Source organism: Chinchilla lanigera, unplaced genomic scaffold, assembly GCF_000276665.1.
Source record: "Chinchilla lanigera isolate Chin_1 unplaced genomic scaffold, ChiLan1.0 scaffold00154, whole genome shotgun sequence".
Taxonomy (NCBI): Eukaryota; Metazoa; Chordata; class Mammalia; order Rodentia; family Chinchillidae; genus Chinchilla; species Chinchilla lanigera.
This window is the reverse complement of record NW_004955555.1, coordinates 151,349-176,525: the sequence shown is the minus strand read 5'-3', so window position 1 is coordinate 176,525 and position 25,177 is coordinate 151,349. Positions and strand designations below refer to the sequence as shown.

The 25,177-nt window shown below is 44.4% G+C and overlaps 1 protein-coding gene and 1 long non-coding RNA gene across 2 annotated transcripts in view; one reads left to right on the top strand and one right to left on the bottom strand.

Annotated features, from left to right (window-relative positions):
• Positions 1-8,892, bottom strand: part of LOC102010839 (cytochrome P450 2S1) — a 15,939-nt gene extending 7,047 nt beyond the window's left edge. The window contains exons 1-5 of the mRNA XM_005412321.1: positions 8,214-8,892; positions 6,899-7,064; positions 4,532-4,681; positions 3,538-3,698; positions 3,273-3,452 (exon numbers count right to left, since the gene is read on the bottom strand). Of these exons, the coding sequence (XP_005412378.1) occupies positions 3,273-3,452; positions 3,538-3,698; positions 4,532-4,681; positions 6,899-7,064; positions 8,214-8,804 (1,248 nt within the window). The 5' untranslated portion in view covers positions 8,805-8,892. The remainder of the gene's footprint in view (positions 1-3,272; positions 3,453-3,537; positions 3,699-4,531; positions 4,682-6,898; positions 7,065-8,213) is intronic.
• LOC106147405 lies at positions 8,809-25,177 on the top strand. The gene is made up of 3 exons (XR_001232301.1): positions 8,809-8,898; positions 19,134-19,267; positions 24,988-25,177. It is a non-coding gene; the product is annotated as an uncharacterized LOC106147405 (long non-coding RNA).

Sequence of the window (25,177 nt, the reverse complement as noted above, 5' to 3'; positions counted from 1 at the left end):
GGAAAAAAAAGTATGGTAGCTTCTAAGAAAATTAAAGATACATGGTGCATGCCTGCAATCCCAGCTACCTGGGAAACTGAGGCAAGGAAATTGCAAGTTTGAGATCAGCTTGGGAAACTTGGCAAGACCCTATCTCAAAAGTAAAACAAGACTTGTAACACATGGAAAGGGTTGGGGATCAAGCTTAGCGGTAGAGTGCCCTGGGGTCCCTCCCCAGCACTGCAAAAGAAAATATTTTTAAAAATACAGTAACCATAAGGTCCAGCAACTCCGCTGTGTATGTACCTAATCAAAAGCAGGAGCTGGCTGTGGTGGCGCACGCCTGTAATCCCAGCACTTGGGAGTCTGAGGCAGGAGGATTGCTGGGAGTTTGGGGCAACCTGGGCTAAGTAGTGAGCTCAAGGCTGGCCTGAACTACCTGGTGATACCTTGTCCCCCAAAACCAAAAAACAATTAAAAGTAAGGACTCAAAAGATATTCGCTGTATACCTATGTTCATAGCAGAATTATTCACAATGGCCATGAGGCAGAAGCAACCTAAATATCCATTGAAGGATGGATACACAGAATATGGTGTGTCCGCGCCCCATAAGTCCATAAGACCCAACGAAAAAATAATCAGCCTTGAAAGCTAGAGATCAAAAATGCCAGTTCTAATCACCTTGCCTTACCTGTCATTACAGAGTGGCCACCCAGCCAGAGAGCAGTGAGGTATAATCTGCTGCTTGATACTGGTCATCCCCATAGTAATGACCAGTGCTTATTTTCCAGTTAGGTGTTATTTTCAGGGAAACAGGGTCCATACCAGGGAATACTATTCAGGCTTAAAAAGGAAGGAAATCCTGTCATATCCTAGAACCTTGAGGACACAGCACTAAGCGAAATAAGCCAGTCAGAAAAGGACAATATTGTATGATTCTACTTATATAAGATACCTACAGTGGTCAATTTCACAGATGAAAGCGGCAAAGTGACTGCTAACAGCTTCAAAGAGGTAGAAACAGGCAGCCTGGGCTAAGTAGTGAGTTCAAGGCCAGCCTGAACTACATGGCGATACCCTGTCTCCAAAAACCAAAGAACAATTAAAAGTAAGGACTCAAAAGATATTTGTTGTATACCTATGCTCATAGCAGAATTATGCACAATAATTGAATAATGAAAAACAAGATAAGAGAAAAAAAGTGATTTCATCTGTCCTAATTCAACAGCAACTTGTGTGACAGGCACCATTATCTATCTCCATTTTCCAAATGAGGAAACTGAAGCCCAGTGAGCCCCAGCTCGCTTGCCTAAAGTCACAGCTGATTCCACTGATACCACCTGGCCAGTCCATCCCACTGGCCGGCCTGCACTTAACACAGCTGTCTGACCCACAATGCATCAGGGCTCATTCCTAGCCCTGCCTCTTATCAGACACCCTCCCTGTTCTGTGAGGACATTAATTTTTTTGTTCTTTCCAGTATTGAATCCAGGGACCTTTGCACTGAGCTACATCCATGTTCCCTTATTATTATTACTTTTTTTGTGACCAAGTCTTACTAAATGTATAAATTGCTGAGGCTGGGCCTGAACTTGAGAGCCTCCTGTCTCAGCTTCCCAGAATGCTGGGATTATAGGTGTGTACCATAAGCCTGGCTGAGGACCCCAAATACCCTGTTTGTTAACGGGTATAAAGATTCAGTTCTTCAAGATGAAAAGAGTTCTAAAGCACACATGGGGGCACATGCATATTATCCAGAATTTAGGGAGGCTGAGGCAGGAGGATTGCAAGTTTGAGTCCTGCCTGGGCAATTTAGCAAGACCTTGTCTTAAAATTTAAAAAAAAAAAAAAAAAAAGGGCTGGAAATGTAGCTTAGTGATAAAGTGCCACTGAGGTCAAGCTCCAGTACTGTAAAAAAAAAGAAAAGTTTTGGAGATAACATAACAATATGAATGAGCTTAACACTAATGAACTATATACTTAAAAATGGTTAAGATGATAAATTTTATGTGTATTTTATTGCAATTAATATTTTATTGGGTTGGAGCCAGGTATGGTGGTACATGCCTGTAATCTCAGCACTTGGGAGGCTGAGACAGGAGGATTTCATATGAAGAGTTCGAGGTTAGCCTGGTATACATAGTGAATTCAAGGCCAGTCTGAACTACGTAGCAAGACCCAAAAAGCCATTAAATGAATAAATGATAGAGTGAAAGTTTTATTGGGTTGGAGGTGTAGCTCAGTGGTAGGGTGTGGCTTTGCATGCATGAGGCCCTACCCCGGTGTGGTGAAACAGAAGTTTTAAAAATGGCACCACCCTTCCCCATGCCCTGTACTGGTTGGAGCTGGGCATTCAACCTGGGGTCTCCCTCCTGCTAAGCATGTGCTCTACCACTGAGCTAATCCTCAGCCTAAAAACATGTTTCTTTAAAAAAAATGAAAGTATAGGGCCAGGGATGTAGCTCAGTGGCACAGTGCCTGCCTGGCAAATGCAAGGTCTTGAATTCCATTCCTGGTACAAAAAAAAAAAAAAAAAGTATAGTGGGCATGGTGGTATATGCCTATAATCCTAATACTCTGGGAGGATGAGGCAGGAGGATTGCAAATTTGATCCCAGCCCGGGCCATTTAGCAAAACCATGTCTCAAAATACAAAATAAAAAAGGGGTTGAGGATGTAGCTTGTTGCAAAGGTCCTGGGTTCAATCCCTACTACCAACAGAGAGAAAGAAAGAGAGAGAGGAAAAGAGAGAGAGAGAGAGAAAGAAAGAAATGGGGGCCACAGGGTTAAGAAAAAATTTTCCCTTTTCTCTTATAATAAGAAATTATTCTTATATAATTCATAAAGTAGACTTTATTACCATAATTTTAAATTGCAAGGCTTTTCAAATTACCTAATTGTAATTCACATCTAGGGTGGATGGGGAGACAAGCGGTAGGTGAGGTAAGTGACCATGAGACTCGCTGGCGGCAGGACCCTGGGCCCGGGGCCTGATTACAGGGGTGAGGAGGGAGGGAGGAAAGAAGAGCCAGGGAGTGAGATGCCAGCCCTTCAGGGCTTTCTGAGTGTGCCTGGGAGAGGCAGTAAGAGTATCCCATGGAAAGAGACCTAGAGAGGAAAGGCAGGACACACAGAAGACACGTGCACACACATGCAGACGGAGAAAGAGACCTGGTCAAGATGTCCAGATACACTTGGCCCCAGGGCCACCAGCCCCACCCAAGAGGGACCACCAGTCAGGCCACCAGCCCCACCCAAGAGGGACCCGCGTAGCCTCCCCCAGCCTTCCCTACCTGTGCCATCTTCAGCAGGAAGGCATCCACAAGGTCACGTGCAGGTCTTGAGGTTTCCAGGTTGCCCCGGTGCTGCTGCACCTGCCGGGTGGTGAAGGTGGCCAGGGTGCCCAAGTGGCGGAGGAGCTGTGTGTGGGGGCCGGGCAGCGGCTTCAGGAGCCAGGAGAACATCTCGTAGGTCTGCACGGGGAAACACTGTTGGTTTTCAAGGGGCTTGGCAGGAGCTTTTGAGGAAGGTGGCCAGAGAGGGGCCCCACCCATCTACCTGGCCCCACGGGGAGCTGATCCCCAGCAAGGTACCACCAGCTGCCCGGATCACAGCCTGGAACTCCTCATCCTCGTAGGAGAAGCGGAGGTCAAAGAGGAGCAAACAGATGATGTTGGAGGTGGCCTGGGACAGCAGCAGGGAGGGATCAAACGGACGTCCTGCGGGGAAGGAACGAGGGAGAAGGCTGTGGGCATGCAGAGGGAAGCTGGCGTGGAGCAGACGCAGGGACAGAGTGGACACTGGACTCAACCAGAGAGAGACAGGTGTGCACAGACCCACTGACAAGACGGATGGATGGACAGTGAGCTGAAAGGAGGAGACACATGGACAGATCAACAGTGATACAGACAGGGACAGATAGGCAGCGATAAAGACAGAGTCAGAAGCAGGCAGGCAGGGAAGGAAGATGAACAGACGAGGTCAGACAGAAAAAAGGAGGGAAAGAAGAAAAGCAGAAACAGGCATGGGGCTGGGGGTTCAGCTCAGTGGTGCAGCGCCTGCCTGGCAAGTGTGAGGTCCTGGGTTGGATTCCCAGTGCACCCACCCACTAAAAAGAAAAAGAAAAAAAACAACCAAGAAATGAGCGTGGTGGTGCACAGCTGTAACCCCAGTACTCTCTGGGAGGCAGAGGCAGGAGAACCACAATTTTCAAGCCCAACTTGGGCAAATCAGTGACTTATAGAAACCCTGAAATAAGATATAGAAGAAATAAGATATAGAAATAAGATATAGAAGAATTCTGGGGATGTGTCTCAGGGCAAAGGCCCTGACTCAATCTCTACTACCACAAAACAAAACAAAACAAAACAGGCTGAGAGACCTGGATGCTGGAGGATGGCAGGAACATGACAGAGACAGAGACAGGGACAGAGGGTGGAGGTGAGCAAAGCCCCCAGCCCACGCCTAGGGCCCCAGGCTTCCCCTCCCGAACGTTCCATGCGCTGGGCTGGACCCCTCCCCCAGGCACAGCGGCCGGCCCCGCCCTGCTGACCTTTCGTCCCCTGGAACGCCTCCACCAGTCGCTGGACTTCCGCCTGGATCAGCTCCTCGCCTTCTCGCTTCCCCATGCCCAGGTCCCGCAGAGCCAGCACGGTGAACTTCCTCAGCTGCCTCCACCGCTCCCCGTTGGCAAAGAAAACCCCTGCGCAGAAAGCTGGACTCAAGGAGAGACTGGTTCCTCCCTCCTAATGAGGTGTCCTGAGTCCATACCTGCCTGGCCCAGGGAAGAGGACTCACTAGATGCTCAGTAAAGACATAATTGAACCGGTTCCTCCATCCTTTGTCTTTGGATTAGAGGGGGGCATTCTCCTGGGCAGGAGAGACTTCATGGCTCCTGCTGTGATTAACCAGGATGGGCGAAGAGTCACTCCTTTCTCCACCCGTCTGCCCCTTAATCCCTCTTTTCTTTCCCTCCCATCCGCCTACCTCAGCATTTATGGAGCACCGCTGCCTCACAGTTGGAAATACGAACAGAGGGAAGAGGCTGACACGGCACTGTTTTCCTTCTTTATTCAAGACACTTGCTCTGGACAGATCTTCCCCTTCTCTGAGCTCTCAGTGTTCCTGCCTCTTGAGTGACAGCCCGCAGTGGCCCCTGGACATTTCCTGCTGGTGTCCCCGGCCCCCTTTGGCCCAAACTGGCCTCAGTGCCTCACCTCTTCCCATCTCAGTCCACCATCCATCTCCTGGTCCCGGGTTCTGTCCCACTACCCCATCCATGCCCTGGCACCTGCACAGGCCCAGCTGGTCCCCTTCCTGGGGTCTCAGCATTCAGTTTTGTCCCCTGTATAGCACCTAGAGGATCTTTCCAACTCTGCCTATAGCCTGCTTAAAATCCACAGCTCCAGCTTGGTGTGGCAGCCCACACCTCTAACCCCAGAGCCTAGGAGGCTGAGATAGGAGGATCGAAAGTGACTGCAACTTAGTGACTCAGAGGGGCCCTGTATCAAATTTTAAAATAATGAAGGTTTTGGTGATATAGTTCAGTGCAAAGGCCCTGGGTTCAATCTCCGGTACAAGCCCCCCCAACAAACAAACAGGTTCCCAGGAAAACCAAAGACCAAACCAGGGGCCTGCTGACTTATTGGTTTTATTACTCATCTGCTACAACTGCAGCGGCTTCCTCTTACTTCCTCTAAGGTGTCATGACCCTTCCCCCAGGCCTGTGTCCCTGCTGTCCTCGTGCCTGCATTACTCATGAACCTGTCCTTGATGAACTGACTCCACACACCCTTCAAGTTTCAGCTCAAACGGCCCCTCCTCTGAGAAGCCCTCCCTGAACCCCCTCTACCACCAGTATAGGTCCCTGTGTCCGCTGTCATTGTAGAATTCTGTTCCCTCCCTCTGCTGTGTTACTACAAGGCCCCTGTCCCACAGTGAGAAGACACTGTATCTGACTGCTCACCCGTGTCCCAGGACCCAGCAGAGGACCAGGCATAATGAGATTGTCAGCTGTATATACAGGATAGTTACCACAACTGAACTACTGTCTTCTATTTCTTTGCTGAAAGAAACAGTTAATGATTCCTTGATTGATCAATGTTGCATGTCTCTATTTGTTTTCCTGAGAAACCACTTTGAAGATATCAATATGTACTACAACAAGCATTGTTAGTTTCCTACCACTTTGTCTGTAACTTTGTATTGTTTGTTCTTTTGCTGTTTTGTAAATAGTTGTCTGTTTGTTAATGTTTTCCTTCTTTTATTTAAAAAAAAAAGAAAAAGAGATTGTCAGCTGAGTGGATGAACACGTCTTCTCCCACCCCCTTCTGCTTTTGTATGCACTGCTCTTGCTGCTGGGAATGCCCTTCCCAGACACCCTGAGTCTCCGCTCAGACACTGTCTCTTCCAGGCAGGCTTTCTAGACGTTCCGCTCCAAACATGCTGGGGCAGGAGTGTCTCTGCAGTTCCAGGGACTCCCCCATGCTGGTCTGTGCCTTCCTGTCCTGGTGGACCTCTCTGCACTGTCACTGTCTGGTGCAGATCTAGCTTCCCACTAGCCTGCAGGCCCCAGAGGAGCACGACAGGGCTGCCTTCGTCACTGCTGTGCTGCTGGCAGAGGAAGCCACGGGCTGCTGCTTTCTGTGTCCCAGAGAAGGATGTGTACATTCTTGAGGTGCTTGCTTATTGGTTCCCCAAGCCTTGCTTCACCTGCATCGGTGATTGTCACCACTGATAAAGCCTGGCAACTAGTACGTGCACGGGCCCCACCCTCATTCCATCGTTAGTACAACCCTATGTGATAGGCCTAAGTCTTAGCCCATTTTCTAGACAAGGAAGCTGCGTGATTAAGTGCGAAAGTCACATACCTGCGAGTGCCTGCAGGACCCAGCAGTTCCCACCTCCTCCCGGGACTTACCATGACCGTTAAAAGTCTGGTCCAGCGTAGCCAAGGTTCCTCGCCCACTGAAGTCCTCAGCCTGATCTCCCAAGGCCTCCTGCACAGCCTTGTGCCCAACCAGGACGACCACGCGCCGCCAGGGGCCCAGGTGCACGGTGAACACCGGCCCGTACTTCTTACTCAGCTGTGGGCAGGGAGGGAGCAAGGGGCGGGCGGCTGCTGTGGGGCTGGGGGCTGCCCCTGGCCCCTGATGAGTCATCTGGTCTGGCTTCTTTCTCCTCTACCATCTTCCCCTCAAACAGAAATAGACCCCCTGGCTGCTCTTGAACTTGACATCCTCCATCCTCAGACCGGCAGAGTACTGGGATGGCACACATGAGCCACCATACCTGGCTGCGGAATAGATCGTTTGGAGGCTCGGTTCTTTTTGCACCCGGCTCCCAGGCCCCCTCCCCAAACGCATCCTCCAGTCCCCATCCCTGTTCTTCTGCCCAGGCCTTATCTTCTTGCCCCAGAACAATCCAGGGCCAACTTTGGTCTCTCATGATTCATCCCTCTTCCTCCCAAGTCCGGCCCCCTCCCCAGTCCCTGCTAAAACTCTCAGATTCTAGAGCGGATACTGCTGAGCATCTGTGCCCTCTCTCCCCAAGACGCCTACCCCTTCCTATGCCCTTAAAGTTTCTCAGAATCTTTTAAAATGGGGATCCTCTTTCCACCCCCATGCACGCATGTTGGCAGGCCTCCCTTTCCAGGAATGACCAGCTCCCTTCCAGCTATGCTACACCCACCCTCCCACAGCCATTCTTCCAGCCTCCGCCAGCTGGACTTGCGCCTCCCAGAACCCTCAAGCCTCCAGCCTCTTCTCAGCCTCCACCGCCCCCAGCACCGCTAGGCCTTTCTTCTTTGTCCCCTCTCCCTGGGTCAAGCCCACTAAACACCAGCGACTCATGGCCTTGAGGGCCCCTGTTTCTCAGCTTTGGTCCCCGTCCACTACTTTCCCAGCACCGAGGGCTCCCCCCCACCCCCATGGGACCCCCTGACCCTCCGGACCCTGCTTCCTGCTCTCACCACCTCCCCAGGACGGTGCCGGCTCTGCCACTCCCGAGCCCTGGTCCCCTAGCCCGGGATCCTTTCTCCAGCGCGTCTCTCGCCTTCTCAGCCTGGACAATCTGCTCCTGACCCCAGCCCTGGGCACTTCGCTCCTTCTGCCCCGGAGCCCCTGCCCGCCTCCTTCCTAGGGTCCCCGACGGGCTCTGTGACCCCTCTCCCCTGCCGTTCGGGCTCCTCTCCAAGGCACCCACGCCGCTCGCCCGGACGTCCCGCGGTCCCTCACCCGCAGCAGCCCGGAGTACAGCGCCCCGGGTCGCAGCTGCAGGAGGTTCCCCAGCAGCGGCAGCACCGCGGGCCCCGGGGGCAGGTGGCCTCCGGCCCGGCTCGCGGGCAGCAGCAGGCTCAGCAGGAGTAGCAGCAGGACGAGCAGCAGCGCCCAGGTGCCGGCCGCCTCCATCTCCGCAGATCGGTGCCTTCTGCTCGGGCTCACGCTGCTGGGGGCGGGCGGGTTAAGGGCGGGCGCCGGGCGGGTCCCTCCGCGGAGAAATCCGGCGGAGGGCGGGGCAGCCCGATCCCCTCGCCTACAGGCTGGCGGCTCCCCCACGGCCGCCGTCTGGGGTCGGGGACACGCGCACCGCACCGGTCGCTCCGCAGGGCACCCAGGCTTTCCCGGGCTCAGGGGTGGGGTGAGTGGGGGGCGGAGACAGCGCCTGGGGCCCCAGGTAGGGCGTAAGCAAACAGGAGCAACCTGGGAGCCGGAGGCTCGGGCTGCCGGCAGCCGCCACACCTCGGCCGGGCTGTGACCCCGCGCAGCCCCCTCGCTTCCACCTCCCTCCTCGCTGTTATCGGGGTGTGCGTGCGTGCGTGTGTGCATGTGCGGAGCCGGAGCCAGTCCCCTCCCGCAGCTTATCTCCGCGACCGAGAAGGAGGAACTTGGCCTTTAAGAACAAGGAATCTGAGGTCCAGAGGTAAATCGGTTGGCCCTCCCTACGTCAAAGGCGAGGTGGCAGAACTAGGGTTTGGACGCAAGCCTTTCACTCAGTCACTTAGAGCTTGCACATTGGTCAGGAACAGGAGGGGTGAAGCCAGACTACTTGAGTTCACAGCTTACCTTTCCTGAGCCCGCTGAGCACTTTTGTGCAATAGCGCTAGTTTCCAGGATTAGACAGGTACACATAGCTGGGCGTGGTGGTGCACACCTGTCAGCCCAGCGCTCCGGAAGGCAGCAGCTGGAGGACTGTAAGTTCCAGTCCAGTTTAGGCAGTTTAAGAGTTAGAGAACCCGTTTCTAAATAAAACATCAAAAGGGGCTGGGCATTTAGCTCAGCGCAAAGGGTTTGGGATCAGTCCCCAGTACCATACACAGACACACCTGCTGTCACCTGCACACAGTTTAAAACAGGATGAGCTGCCTCTGTAAAAATTACTAAATGTTAGCCAATATTTCTACAACTAATTGTTATTGAGGTCTAACTTAATAACAAGTCTGTTCTAGAGCTAAGGATGCAGCTATGCACAATGCAGAGAAGAAACCAGTCCTCCTTGACCTCAGAGCCACATGTAAATGAACTTGAAATTAGATAATTTTAGGAAGTACTAAGGCCCTCTGGGGGAACGGGCTTGTTGCGGAAGAAGGCAGCTTGTCAGATCTGCACAAGGCAACGATTATTGCTTGGTTTGGATCACTGCTGTAACCCTGGCATCTGGCACAGTGTCTGACACGCAGCAGGTAGTTAATATACGTATTTGTTGCCTCAAAGATTGTATGCAGAAGGTAAGATGAGGGAGGTCCCCAGGGACTGTTTTATTACAAGAGTCTACATTTTATTTCTAGTGCAAAGGAAACCCTTTGGAGGTTTCCCAGCAGGGCAGTCGCTTACTTTGGTTTGTATTTTCTGTAAGATTCTTAAAAACTTTTTTCTTATTGGTACATTTTAGATACACATAATGATAATGTTCATCATAGGGAATTTGTACTTGTACACGATATAGCTTGCTGCTTCTTTTTCTCCCATTTCCCTCCCCTCTCTTCAACCCTTCTTCCTCTCTTTATTTACAAAAGCTTGGTTTCCATGTTTTCCTTCTACTCTCTTTTTTTCCCTCATCCCTTTTTTCCTTTCCCATGGACTCCTTCCCTTGTTCCCTTTCTCGTGTGAACATTTTCTTCCCATTACCCAGTAATGGTCTTATTCACACTTTTGGTTTCTCACACCAGAGAAACAATGTGGTATTTATACATGTGTGTCCGATTTATTTCATTTGAGTATGGTCTCAAGGTATATCCATTTAGCTAGAAATGTCAAACTTATCCTTCTTTATGCCACAGTAGTACTCCATTGTGTAAAAAAACCACATCTTCTTTATCCATTCATCATTTGATGGGCATTTGGGATATTTCCAAGATTCAGCTGTTACAAACTGTGCCACTATAAACGTGGGTGGTATGCATATGTCACTGTAGTACAATGCTTTTAATTCTTTCAGGAAGATACCAAGATGGGGAATAGCTAGGTCAAATGGAACCTTCAAGTCCTAGGTTTTAGAGGAATCTCCACACTGATTTCCACAGTGCTTGCACCAGTCTACAGTCCCTCCAACAGGGGAGAAGCGTTCCTTTTTTCTTGCTGCTCCACCAGTATTTGTTATTGGTTTACTTCTTGATGACAGCCATTCTTTCTGGAGTGAGATAGAATCTCAGTGTTCTTTTAACTTGCATCTCTTGAATGACCAGTGATGTTGAACATTTTTTTCACATATTTGTTTGGTATTTGAACTTTTGCATGTGAGAAATGTCTATTCATTTCAGATGCCCATTTTTAGGTTGGTTTTTAAATTTGGAGAGTTTTGAATTTTTTTAGTTATTTATATATTCTAGGTATTAGTCCTTTGTCTAAGGAACAGCTGGCAAAAATTTTTATCCACACGTTAGATTGTCTTTTCACTCTGTTGGTGGTTTCTCTTGCTGTGCAAAAGCTTTTTAATGAGATGAAATCCCAGTTGTTGATTCTTTGTGATAATTCTTGTGTGATTGGGGTTTGTTCATAAAGTCTTTGCCTACACTAATGTCTTCAAGAGTTCTACCTATTCTATCTTCCAGTGGATTTGGTGTTTCTGTTTTAATATTTAGATCTTTGATCCATTTTGATTTTAGTTTAGTGCATAATGAAAGATATGGTTCTAGTTTTAATACTAGACAAGAGGAAAGCAAATTTTTCCAGCACCACTTATTAAAGGGGCTATCTTTCTTCCAGTGAAGGTGTTTGACTCCTTTTTCCAGATAACGTGACTTAGTATGTCTGGAGTTGTTTCTGCATCTTCTAGTTTTTTCTCTGATCCTCAGGTCTGCTTTTTTTCCCCCAGTACCATACTGTTTTCATCACAGTATAATTTCAAGTCAGGGTTTGTGATGACCCTTGCCTTGCCTTTGTTGCACAGAATTGCTTTTGCCATTCTAGGTTTCTTCTGGTTCAAAGTGAATTTTAGATTGTTTTCTCTCATTCTATGAGGTATGCTAATGGTATTTTGATTGGGATTACATTAAATCTATATAACAATTTTGGGAGTATGATTATTTTCACTGTATTGGTTCCTCCTACCCAAGAACAAGGGCTATCTTTCCATTTTCTGATATCTTCTTAGATTTCCTTTTTCAGAGTACTATAATTTTCAGTGTAGAGATCTTGTTATAGTTTGGGTCTAGACGTACCTCCAAGGCCTCATGCACTTTTAGATGGCCCTTTTTCAGAGTTAGTTGAGTCTAGAGGGTGTGATTGATTGGTGTTTGAATGCTACGATTTGGGTTGCTAGGATTAGGGGTGAGTGATTGTTGGATCAGTTCACTGATTGGTTTTGAACTGCTCTAATCCCAGTAGCCTGGATAGAGTATAAAAGGGGCACAAAGATGTTGTTATGTTTCAGTTATTGTTGTTTTTTTGTTTTTTGTTTTTCTTCTGGTACCAGGAATACGAACTCGCGACCTTGCGCTTGCCAGGCAGGCACTTTGCCACTGAGCTAAATCCCCAGTCCCTATGTTTCAGTTATTGATTTTGCTGTCTTCTGCGGCCATGAATGGTTGCCCCTCTGTCATGTGCCACCCTGCCTTGGAGTCAGTCAACTATGGACTGAAACCTCTGCAAACTGTGAGTTAAATGAACTTTTTCTTCCTTTAACTTTGGGTGTTGGGCGTTTTGTCTTAGCAACAAAAGTATCTAAGACAGGTCATTTACTTCCTTCATTAGATTTATTCATAGGTATTTCATTTTTTTGGGTGCTGTTGTGAAAAGTGTTGCTTTCCTAATTTTTCTCTCAGTGAGTTTGTTATTTGTGTACAGGAAGGCTGTTGATTTTTGAGTGTTGACTTTGTATCTAGCTATTTGACTGAATTTGATTATTAAAACTAGAAGTCTTTTGGTGGAGTTTTTGGGGTCTTCTATAGGGTGTCATGTCATCTGCAAATAATGATAATTTAACTTCTTCCTTTCCTGTCCTTATTCCTTTTATTTCTTTCTCTTGTCTCATTGCTCAGGCTAATGTTTCCAGTGCTATCTTGAATAAGAGTGGTGTGAGTGGACATCCTTGTCTTGTGCCTGATTTTAGAGTGAACTCTTTCAGTTTTTGTCTATTTAGTATGATGTTGGCAGTTGGTTTGTCATAGATGGCTTTTATCAGATTGAGATAAAAACAATTTATTCCAGTTTTCTGTAGGATTTTTAATCATGAATGCATGTTGGACTTTGTCAAACACTTTTTCTGCATCGAGATGATCATTTTGGCTTTTGTCTTTGGCTCTATTAATGTGGTATATTCCATATATTGATTTGCATATGTTGAACCATCCCTGTATCCCTGAGATGAATCCTACTTGAGCATGAGGTTTAATCTTTTTGATGATTTGCTGCATTTTGTTTGCCAGTATCTTTTCTGTTGGTTGGTTTTTTTGAGACAGGGTCTTGCTATGTAGTTCAGGCTGGCCTTGAACTCATGGCAGTCTTGCCTCAACCTCCCAAGTGCTGGGATCACAGGCATGAGCCACCATATCTGGCTTTGTTTGCCAATATCTTATTGAGGATTTTGGTGTCTATGTTCATTAGGGAGATTGGGTTGTAGTTCTCTTTTTTGGTTGGCTTGTTCTCTGATTTTGGTAATAGGATAATGGTTGCGTTAGGGAATGAATTTAGGAGCGTTGCTTCCCTTCTCATGTAATTAAAGAATTTGAGGAGTAGTGACATTAGATGTTGTCTAAAGTTGTAGAATTCAGCAATGAGTTTGTCAGGACCTGAGCCTTTCTTTGTTGGTAGGTTTTTAATTACATCTTCAATTTCATTGATTGATATTAGTACATTTAGAATTTTTATATCTTCTTGAATCAGCTTTGGTAATTCACATGTACCTAGGAATCTGTCCATTTCTTCTGCATTTTCTATTTTATTAGAATACAGGTTCTCAAAGTAGGAATTGATGCTCTTCCGGATTTCTGCAGGATCTGGTGTGATTTCACCCGTTTCTTTCCTAATTACATAGATTTGAGTCTTTTTTCCCCTTTTTTTGGATAAGTTGGCTAAGGGTTTGTCAATTTTATTTAACCTTTCAAAGAATTAACTCTTCAATTTTTTTGATTCTTTGTATTGTTTTCTTAGTCTCCATTGCATTAGTTTCTTTTCTGATCTTTATAATTTTCTCCCTTGTATGAGCTTTGAGCTTGACTTGCTCTTCTTTTTCTAGATGCTTGAGGTTCAAAATTAGATTGTTTATTTGACCTCGCTGTGTTTTTCTGATATGGGAATTTACCAATATAAATTTCCCTCCTAGGACTGCTTTCATTGTGTCCCATAAGTTCCAGTGTGTTGTACTGGCATTATCATTTAGTTGTAGAAACTGTTTAATTTCATCTCTGACCCACTGTTTGTTCAGGAGGGTGTTATTTAATTTCCATATATTTATGAAGTTCTTGTGGTTTCTTTTACCATTGATTTCCAATTTCATTGCATTATGGTCTGATAATATGCATGGGATAATTTAAATTTCTTTGCATTTACTTAAACATATTCTATGAGCTAATATTGGAGAACCTTCCATGTACAGTTGAGAAGAATGTGTACTCTGATGCTGTGGGGTGGAACACTCTGTAGACATCTACTAAGTCCATTTGTTCAAAAGTTTAGTTCTGTTCTAATATTTTGTTGTTATTTTTTGGTCCAGTTGATTGTCTATTTGTGACAGTGTGGTGTTGAGGTCCCCCATTACAATTGTATTTGTGCTTATTTGATTTTTTATGTCTGTTAATATTTGATTTATATAATTGTGTGCACTGATATTTGTTGCATATATATTTATGACTGTTATATCTTCCTCTTGGATTGTTCCCTTTACAAGGATATAGTGATCTTGTTTGTCTCTCTTAATCATTCTTGGCTTGAAATACACTTTGTGTGCAAATAGAATAGCTCCCCTTCCTTTTTTTCCTGGTTCTAGTTGCATGGAGTATTGTTTTCTGTCAGTTGAGTTCCAGTCTATGAATTTGTTTTTGTTTGTTCTTTGAGATGGGGTCTCACTATGTAGTTCAAATGGACTTGAACTCACTATGTAACCTAAACTGGCCTTGAACTTGCAGCGATCCTCCTGCTTCCACCTCCAGAGTGCTGGGATTATAGGTGTGTGCCACACGCCTGGCTTATGAATTTGTTTTTGAATTAAATGAGTCTTGTATGCAGTATGTTGTTGGGTCTTGCTTCTTGATTCATTCTGTCCTCTGTGTCTTTTGATTAGTGACTTGAGACCATTTATATTGATGGGAACTGATATGTATTGACTTATCCTTGCCATATTATTTTCCTGTTGGTTGTTCCCTTCTTTCCCATCTATTTAATTGCTTGCCTTGCCTGGTGGATTCATTCTGTTGGGATTCATGCAATTGTAGTCCTTGTTATCACTTTCTGGAATGTCCTTCACAATATTTTGGAGTGCTGCTCTGATGGTCATGAATTTCTTCAGGTGTTCTTTGTCATGGATGTATCTTATTTCTCCATTCATTTTAAAAGATAGTTTTGTAGAGTACATCAATCTGGGTTGGAGGTTGTTTTCTTTTAGGGCTTGAAATACTTTACTCCAAGCTCTCCTTGACTTGAGGGTGTATGTTGAGAAGTCTGCTGTGATTCTGATGGGCTTTCCTTTATAGGTGATTTGCTTCTTTTCTCTAACAGCTTTTGCTATTTTTTCCTTGTGTTGAATTTCTTGAATTGTGACTACCATATGCCTTGCTGTAGATTTTTTGATCATGTATAATTGGAGTTCTATATGTCTCACTTACTGTATGTCAGTCTTTTTCCATGCTTGGGAAGTTTTCTGCCATTACTTCTGTGAACAGTTTTTTTTTTTTTTTTTACTTCATTTGCTTTAATCTCCTGTTTTTTCATTGACTCTGATCAATTTTTTTTATTCTTTTTTGTATCATCTAGCAGCTCCTGGATTGATTAATCATGGTTCCTTGTATTTTAAAGAAATCTTTCTTTTCATAAGCACTAATCTCAATCTTGTCTTTTATAACTGATATTCTGTCTGCACAGTGGTTCATTCTACTGTGTATACTTTCAGTGGAATTTTTAATCTCCTGGATATCTGTTTGATTCTGTTTCATGGATTGCATTTTTTCTATGTTAGGCTTTTATGGCTTCTGTTGTTTTCCTAAGCTCTTTTTTTTTTTTTTTAACTCTCACTGCTCTAGAGTCATTATCCATGTCTTTTATTGTGGTCATCATCTCTGTAGTTATCTGAGATATTATTTTTGATTTGATATTTTTCTAGAGCTTTGTTCATCTGCTTTATCCCTTCTGCTGGTACCACTTCAGAGAGTCCAGGTGGGTGGCTTTCAAATTGTTCCACTTCAAAGCTCTCTGTTTTTGGTGAGCAGAAGTCTGGAGTTTCATCTTGATTAAGTGTCCTTTCATTTTTTGTTTTTTTTTAAGGTTTAATCTGGTTTTTCTCCGGTACTGGGAACCGAAGTCATGACCTTGCACATGCCAGGCAGGCGCTTTTGCCGCTGAGCTAAATCCCCAGCCCCTTATGGCAAGTAGCTTTATTGCTTAAAACCCTTAGGAAATGACTACTCTTCTAGGAATAGTGAGCTTTTGGGTTTTGAGTGTGTTGCAGGATCCTACCTCTTCAATTTACTGGGGATAAGAAGTTGCTGCCTATTTGGCCTAGCCCATTGTTCTTTGACACTGGTCTATAGTATTATTTGTGACCCTTAGGCAATCTCAGTCTTGGTATACAAGGAGGAACAACTGATTAGAACAATTATGTCACCTTGGTTAAAGTAGTACAATCAGCAATAACAATAGCATCAAGCAGCATAGAAAATGTCAAACTGTGTTAACTATTAATTTGCCACCTTCAACTGTATGAGCTAGATTTGTGGTTATATAACAAAATCTAAAACAAATCAGAAAATTGTATTCTCTCATTATGGCAGTTTTACCCTCAGGGAGAAAATTTAGAAGAGTTAGGTGGGGAATAGAGAAATAGAAGAGGAAGAGATTAGAATCAAGGCTGAAGGACACAGGAAGATTATACAAACTTTGGAAAACTGGTGAAAAAGACAGAAGGGAAAGAGGGAAGAAATAAAAACAAGATAGACCAGAACAACAACAAGTAACTAGAAACCGTGTTCACACTAATATAAAAAGAAAAATAAGCAAGAGAACAAAACAAAAACAAGAAAAGGAAAAAAAAAGACAAAAAGGGAACATAAAAAAATGTCTATTTAAGGTGTGTCTCTGTTGTCACTGGTATACAAAGTGGGCAGACAGAGTCCAGATCTGTGTTGATTAATCCCAATAAGCCAGCACCTTAGTTCCAATGAAGTTCAGGCTGGTTTCTTCCTGTGAAGCTGGAACCTGATTTATTCAGCCTGTAACACTCTGTATGCTTCCTGCTGGCTTGAACTTGGCTCCCTGCCAGGTTGAATTCTACTCCTTGATCTCCTGCTGACTTGAACTCAATTCAGGCTCACCTTGACACTGGGAACCACTAGATGGGGCCAGTGGTTGCTCTGAGTTCTGAGCTCAGTTGGCCTCTCTCCAAGATGGCCACCTGCCAGCTACCCTCTGCTAGAGGATGTCTGAACCTGAATAACTCACCAGCCACTGCATTATTCTGCATCTGCTGCTCTGATCCACTGGTGCATTTCTCTGAGGCTTCTGTGGTTACTAGTAGTCATCATGAGTCTGCAGGTTTGGGGTGCCATTCTCACTCAGTGAGTCAGGGCTCAGGGAGAAAGCACCTCCTTGCTGCCTCTTCTTCTTTGAAGTCTTCTCTTTGCTCTCCCTGTGGGCTTCAGTTCTCACTTCAGATCCTTGCTGATCCCAGGGACCCACTTCTCTTTTTGACTTCCTCATGTTGCTATATTCAAGTGTCTGGACACCAAATCTCAGAGAGGCTGTTTCTCCATTTTTTACCACTCCACCATCTTCCCAGAAGTAAGTTCAGTTAACATTTTAGTCTGAAGACTTTTACACATGCAGTGAAGTCCACCTATGTACTGTACAGGAGAGAAAACTTTCTATTGTTACAGGCTGGGTTTGAGGGTCCCTATGGCTACAATAAGGAACTTAATCCACCTTTTAAAATAAGTATGCAGTTTTACTGACTGCTGCTGAAAAAAAAGAATTTTTAGGATGTGCCAATAAAAGAAATGTGATGAAGACTTATTATAGTAAGTCTTCAGGAGCAGAGAGAGGGTGCTCAAAGAAATGAGGCACAATTCAGTTGGGAACTGGGGATTTTTGTGTGTTTTGGGAGGTGGAAATTTTGGAATTTGATAATGTACAGATTTAGTTTAATCTCAGTCTCAGTTTTAATCATAGGCTTAGTCTTAGAGAGTGGGAGAGGCTGGCCCGCCTTTTGTGAGCGATTTCTATGGGGAATGCCAAAAGGGTGCAGTCCCTTCATGGGTGAAAGAGGACCATTTGTGAGTAGGAGGGAACCAGCAGACTCGGTTATTTCTGAAAGGGAGGTGCCCAGGTTTGCTCCTTTAGGAGAAGGAAAAAAAGAAAAGTAAATAAACCAGGCTTCTGTTGTGAAGCTGCAATTTTTCTATGAAATATAATTTTTAAAATTTTGATTTTCTGGTCTTTTTTTACCTAGCTTTATTTTTTCTATCCTACCTCACTTTCCCACTGAGATTTTGGTCCCTTATTCTTGAGTGTTTGGAGAAGACCCATGGGATGGTCAGTGTTCAGTAATTGCTTCAACTGAGGCAGGGCATTGATCCTGGGTAGCCAGGGACCAAAGTCTCACCTTTACTGATCTAATGGAGTCATAGGAATATTGGATTTTATCTTTTGATAGTCTGAATAAAGAGAGCAAGGACATATGAGACATTAGCCCACAACAACAATGAATCATGCAACAGACAAGAATTCTAATGCCCAGTAACATAGCCAGGAAAAATGAAGCCTTCTTCACCAGGTTCTTCTCAGGAACCAGGAGGCCAGCCAGTTATTAAAGAGTATTAATTGTGGCTAAGGAAAAATTTTTCTCATTGCCTTTTTTTTTTTTTTAATATCTTATCCAACAAGAAAAGCTTTATTTATTTATAAACGCTCATATACATATACATAAACATATACACACAGGTGCCATCATAAAGAAGTCTATACTACCTTTTTAAGTAAGACAAATGCATTACATTTTCTCATTGCCTTTTTGATGAAGAGTCTCATTTATTGGCCATGGAGATGTTAGACCTGGCTGTAAGGCTTAAAATTGTTGTTGTGCTTTGTAGCTGTTCTATAAAAATTTGCTTTTATCTAATCATCTCTCTGTAAAGGTGAGACACACCATGGTAGTCCAGATGCAGTAGAAGTGGGCCATTGCTAAAGCTCTTGGAATACTGCTGGACCATTCAAAGAAAACATTAGTTTCCCATTGGAAAATGGTATAAGGGTTAGGAAAAAAATGAATAATCTGACTTTAATTTTAACAGACATAGTGCAGCTGTAAGAGAATATATTTAGACCAAATGAATTTATTTAATTTATCATGAATTAGCCTTCTTATTGCTCTTGAAGAGTATTTATAAGTCTTTTGAAGACTCACAGGAGTACTGATCACAGGTCTCTGTCTTTTTGACTTCTTGATCCTGTAGAGTCTCAAAAGGAACAGGTTTAATTTTTATTTATTTTATTTTTATTTTTATTTTTTTCCAGTACCAGGAATTGAACTCACAACCTTGTGCTTGCCAGGCAGGCACTGTGCCGCTGAGCTAAATCCCCAGCCCCAAGAGGTTTAATTTTTGATAGATGAACCCAAGAAGTATGTCTCCATAATTTGACAGCTGTGGGTAAGTTTAAAAGAACTTGGTAGTGGGTGTGGTGGCACAAGCCTGTAATCCCAGCACTTGGGAGGCTGAGGCAGGAGGATTGCTGTGAGTTTGAGACAGCCTGGGCTTTAAAGTGTAGTGTAGCCTGCACTGCATAGTGAGACCCTGTCTCAAAAATCCAACACCAAAACCAAAATGAAAACCAAACCAAACCAAACCAAACCGAACAATGAACGTGGTAGGGGCCCTTTTATTTAGGATGGAGCTGATATAAAGGTGACTCTTTTTTCCAAACTTTAAGTAACATATGATCCTCAGGTTGAATTTTAGGGATATGAGTTTCAGAACTTAGTGCTGGAAGGACTTTACTGACATGTTTTAGTAAAGCCTTTTGTATCTGACTTAAATTGATGATGTATTTAATCATTTCTTATATCTTAGTGTCAGTAACTAGATCAGCAGTTAGAAATGGCTTAGCTGGCGAGAGGCTTTAGGTGCGATTTTAATCCTTAGTAAAGCAATAGTTAACAGCTTTAGCCAAGACTCTATCTTGGCGTAGTTTTTCTCAGGGTGGTTTTAACATGTCAATTGGCCCTTTTAACCTTTTCTGAGGTCTGAGGATACCCAGAGGCATGAAGCTAATAAGCTATTCCTAAGGCTTAGGAAACTTCTAGTGTCACTTTGGAGACAAAAGAAAGTCTGTTATCACTCTGGAGTGACTTAGGAAGTCTGAACCTTGGGATAATGTCTCTTAACAAAGCTTTAGCAACTTCTTGGGACTTTTACTAGTGCCCCACCCCCCACCGCCTGAGTATTTTGGTGCCGGATAAAGAGTTGCCCCTAAAGAGGCAAAAAGATCTCTTCTTAAAAAAAAACAAAACAAAACTCTTCTTAATAATGGAGTAGGACATTCTTGGAAAACTAGGAAAGCTTGAGTGAAAACTAGCTTACCAAATCTGCAGGATAGGGGCATTGTAAAGTTTGGCCCTAGGTATACTATCATTATCAGTCAAAATATAAGTTTTATTAGAAAGGGGTCCAGGGGATGTGCGTAAGGCAGAGGTATATGCCCCAGTATTTAAAAGAAAACTTACATTTTTATCTGCCATGTTAAGAATTACTCAAGGCTCATCTAGGGTGATGTCCACTTTGTTGAGAGGGGCTTTGAGAGACCTTGGGCACCTTCAGTCCTCTCAGGCAGCCAACACGGGAACAGGTGGACTCTCCCTGCTTGGAGGAGAGCGCAGTCTTGCTTTCAATCTCTTGCTGTCTTGTAGTGGGGGCGCATGGCGGGTGAAGAAGGGCCCAGCTTACTGCAGCTGTTTTGCAAGTGTTCAGGCTCTCCACAGTGGTAGCAGTGATCTGGTTTCTTTCTTCTTTGTAGGTGGAGTCTCTGGGTCATTCTGAGGAGGCGAGGTTTTGTTATTTAATGTCAAAGCAATAAATTGGGCCTTTTTTTGTGTCTGTTGTCATCCCTCCTGGGCCTTCCTGTCATTGAAGATCCCAAGTGTCCTTTTATAGGGGTCTGAAGACCCATAGCTTGTTTCTGAAATTTTTTGTGAATATCTGAGGTGGCCTGGCTAAGAAAATATGTTTTTCATAAAACTTGTCCAGCCTGTGCGTTGGGCTCAATATTAGTGAATTTATGGGAGGGTTTCAGTTAAGTGCCCCAGAAATAAAGCAGGATTTTCTTCTTTGTCCTGGGTAATTTCTCTAATCTTTTTGTAATTGACCAGCTCATTCATGTACTTTTTCATTTTATCAATTAAATGAGTAATCATTTTATTGCTTTTTGGGGGGCCCTCATCTCTAATCTGGTACTGTCAATCAGCGTCTCTTTCAGGCACTGCCACTCAACCCACATCCCTGTCATTATTTTCAGCATGTACCTCATCGACCTTAGCCTGTGCGGTGGCGCCCTTACGGGCTTTCTTTTCAGGGGTGCAGCAAGTGGAAAATAGTACATGATGATCTAAGTTCGATCCTAAGTTATAACCAAAGTCTAAAATTTACCTATGAATCTATCTGGGTCTTCTGAGGGCTGTCCTGATTTTTGTTTCGTCTGGGCCAGATCACTCATGGAGGAAGGGACGTGTACTCTCATAACAGCCTGTTCCCCATCTGAGACATCTCAAAGTGGGCAGGTATTAGCTTTTGAATCATTGGGATGGTGAGATTTACCACTCCTTGTTACACCAGCAGGGCTGGATTTCTTTGCTAATAGGGAGTGGATAGGTTGATAAGGAGGTGGGATGGGGGAAGCAGTCCTGGGAGAGAATCTAGTAGAGGAGAGGGGTGAACTACCTTCTGAGCCTTTTTCTGGGGCCTCTGAAGCCTCTGCTGGTTCTACTGCTGGTCCCGTGGCTATCTGGGATGTTTTGCGTGGAGCACTCAAGGTTCAACTTTTACCCAGTCGGGCTCTGTTTTAGTTAGCCTTAATGGCACATGGGCATAACAGATTGTACAAGACCTATGTAATTCTGGATCTTGACATAGGGCATAAAAACCTGGACATATGGAATTTTTGTCCACTTTTCCTCTTATAAAATAGATCAAGGTAGAATATTACATTAAAACTTAAGGTAGAGGTCATTTAGAAGCCATGTCTCTCCATTTTGTAACCTTTACTGACCCCTGAGTTGCAAAGAAATATCATCCTTTTCTTTTTTAAGCCCTTCCCTTTAAAATGGTCCCAATTTCTCATGAGACAACCTAAAGGTGATATTATGAGGCTTGATATTAAATTGCCCATGTTCTAGAGAGGTGCTTTGGATGTATCCAAGATTTCCCTTGCGTATTTCTGGAGATAAAGTTGAGAAAAATAAAAGATGGGAACCAGGGTCATGCCTCAGGATGCTCCAAATTGGGGTCAGGCCACATGAGTGGCCCACCCCATTTTCCAGAGTCAGAACTGCCCAGGATGCTTTCTGGCAGGGCTGGTATAAGAGTCCTTGTTACTGGGGCATGGCTATGCTAACACAGGTCAGGGAAGCAGGAAAAGTTACACAGCAGCTGGCCTTTACTGAAAATCTACCCCAAAGATCTTTATAGCTAGTGTTACAGTTTCTGTCTAGGGCTGGGGATTTAGCTCAGCAGCACAGCGCCTGCCTGGCAAGCGCAGGGTTGTGAGTTCGATTCCCGGTACCAGAAAAAAAACAAAAACAAAACGGTTTCTGTCTAGAGGTCCCATCCCAACTAAGAAACTGAAGTATACTGGCTAGGGAAGGGGGGCATTTTCTGTTACAATTCCGATTGCTTCTGTCTTTTAGAAATGGCTGGTCACTTATGCATAGCTGGTCACTATGATGCATATGGTAAGAACCAATCCCCAATTGACAAGCCATTCTGCCTCTGTACTTCCTGCTTGCTTATTCCATATATGCCCTAAACCACCAGAGATCAGGGTCTGATATTTTTGGGTTGATTTTGATCAGTGCTCATCAGCGTAAATAAATCTGCCTCCAAATCCTGGGTGTCATTTTGGTGTTTCTGCTTACCATAGCAAAGCTTCTTGTAATTTTAGATGGGGCTTTTTCAGAGGTAGCTGAATCTATCTTTTCATTTATCAGTTAAATCTATTTGTGATTGATTTTGTGATTGATTCGTGGTTCAATGCTAGGATTAAGAGTGCTGGAATCAAGGGTGGGTGATTGCTGGATCAGTCCACTGATTGGATTGGCACCACCCTAATCCCAGTAGACTGGGTACAGTATAAGGGACAGAAAGAGGCTTGCCTTTTCTCCTCTCTTGTTGCTTTTGTTGTCTTCTACCACCATGAACTGCTGCCCTTTTGCCAAGCCACCTTGCCTTGGAGCCAGCCAACTATGACCGAAGCCTCTAAAACTGTGAGCTAAGTAAAACTTTCCTCCTTTAACTTTGGGTGTCAGGTTTTTTTTTTTTTTTCAGCAATAAAGAAAGTAACTAAGACATCTAGGGACTTGTAACATACATGAAGAACTCAGGGGGTTTTAGAAGTCTGGAGATTTTACCTCACTACAGTTCACATATCAAGGAGAGCAGAGATCTTCCCCTCCCCACCTCACGTGGTGGGAGGCACTAAGATCCTCTACCTTCCAGTTCCCTACCTTTTTGGTAACCAACAGAAAAAAATTAAACGGTTTGAGTTTTCTGATAGACAAAATCCTGAGTGGGAGACTGAGGAAGAAAAGCAAACCACTGGGAAACTTTGCTTTAGAGGCAAAGGTGTTGGGAGAAAATGGGGACAAAGAATGAAAATAAATGAATAGGGGCTGGGGATTTAGCTCAGCTGCACAGCACCTGCCTGGCAAGCGCAAGGTCGTGAGTTTGATTCCCGGTACCGGAAGAAAAATAAAACAAAAAAGAAACAAAATGAAAATAAGTGAATAAATAAACCTGTTCAGCTGGACTTACCAAAGGATGCCTCCTTTTAAAAAAATCTCCTGGCTGTCTCACCAAGGAAGATGTTATAGGCTGGGTCTGAGGGTCTCTGAGGCTAAAATAAGGAACTTAACCCCCCATTTAAAAAGAAGTATGCAGTTTTGCTGACTCTGTTGAAGAGAAAGAATTTTCAGGATGCATCAGAAGAAGAGGCACGAGAAAGATTTATTAGAAGTAGATCTAGAACACACTCAAGAGTGGAGTGCAGCTGCTCAAAGGAAGGAGGCACAACAGTTAGGAACTGGGGATCTTTTATGTGTTCTGGGAGGTTGAAATCTGTAGAATTTGGTAATCTATAGTCTTAGTCCTACTTTTGGTCTCAGTCTTAATCTCAATCTCAGTTTTAGTTTTAGTGTTAGAGGGTGGGAGAGGATGGTCCATCTTTAGTGAGCTGTTCCCATGGGAAATGCCTAAAGGGTGGTACCTTTCTGGAATGGGCAGATGTGTTTGCATCTGAAAGGTGTAAGGAATGATGAGGCAGAGACCACTCAGCAGGCTTTTGTGAAAGCGACAGGTATAAGATTTAATACCTGGGTGCAGGCAGACAGAGGGCAATAAGGCCTTCTATAGGGAACAAAGAGTAAGGGCCGTTTTTTATAGAGATTGAAAGAAGGCAGGAACATGAGGCAGGAGGATGTTAATAAATATCAGTGGTTGTGGAGAAGGACATTCTTTGAGTAGAAAGCACCAAGGACACACAATGATTCATTTATTGTTGCAAAAATGAACGGAAACCTTTCACCTGAAGATAAGAGTGTATTTGAATTGCAGGGGATCCCTATTTTTTAGTCTTGCCATACATTGTAAAAATTAATGGGAAGTAAGGACTGTGATTGTAGTGGATTGATAACTAGTGGTCAATTTATAACCCCCAGCTGAACTGAGTAAGCGTGGTGCTGGGTGTAGGAGGCCCACTAGGGGACTGTTGCCAGCAGCATAAGAGGCAAAATTGGAGAAGGATAATGCTTTAATTACTAAAATGTTTGGTATTGCCAATTTGTACTAGCTATGCCCTTGGTTCTCGCTCAGTAAAAGATGACTGAGATTGGTAATCGGGGCTGCAGTCCAAGAGGCTGTAAGCCCCCCGATCCCAGACTTTTGCCTCTCTTGTTTTTCTTGCATCTCATTTCCTTTTCATCCATGGATACCTCATTCTTGGGACCTGTCACTCTGAATAGAATGACAAGTGGTCAAAGTTCTCCGGCTGTCTTGCACCTCAGTGGGTACAGTCCTTGAGGAGTCTGGTATAAATTTTGGGGTGTCTCCAGTTGTCAGGTGACCTGCAAGATTCTTTGCCCTCTTTATTTTTATTTCTTTCATAGCATCCCTTGTTTGTCAAGGACAGCCTCGATGCTGAGCTGAGTCTCCACTGAGAACAACGTCTCTGCTGGTGAACAGGTTGGGTGCTGGGAGAGTCATGTCTGATTCAAACCTTACAAAAGGGAGTTACCCAAGTTTGCTGTTTTGGGAGAAGGAAATAAAAAAAAGGTAAATAAACCAGACTTTGTGTTC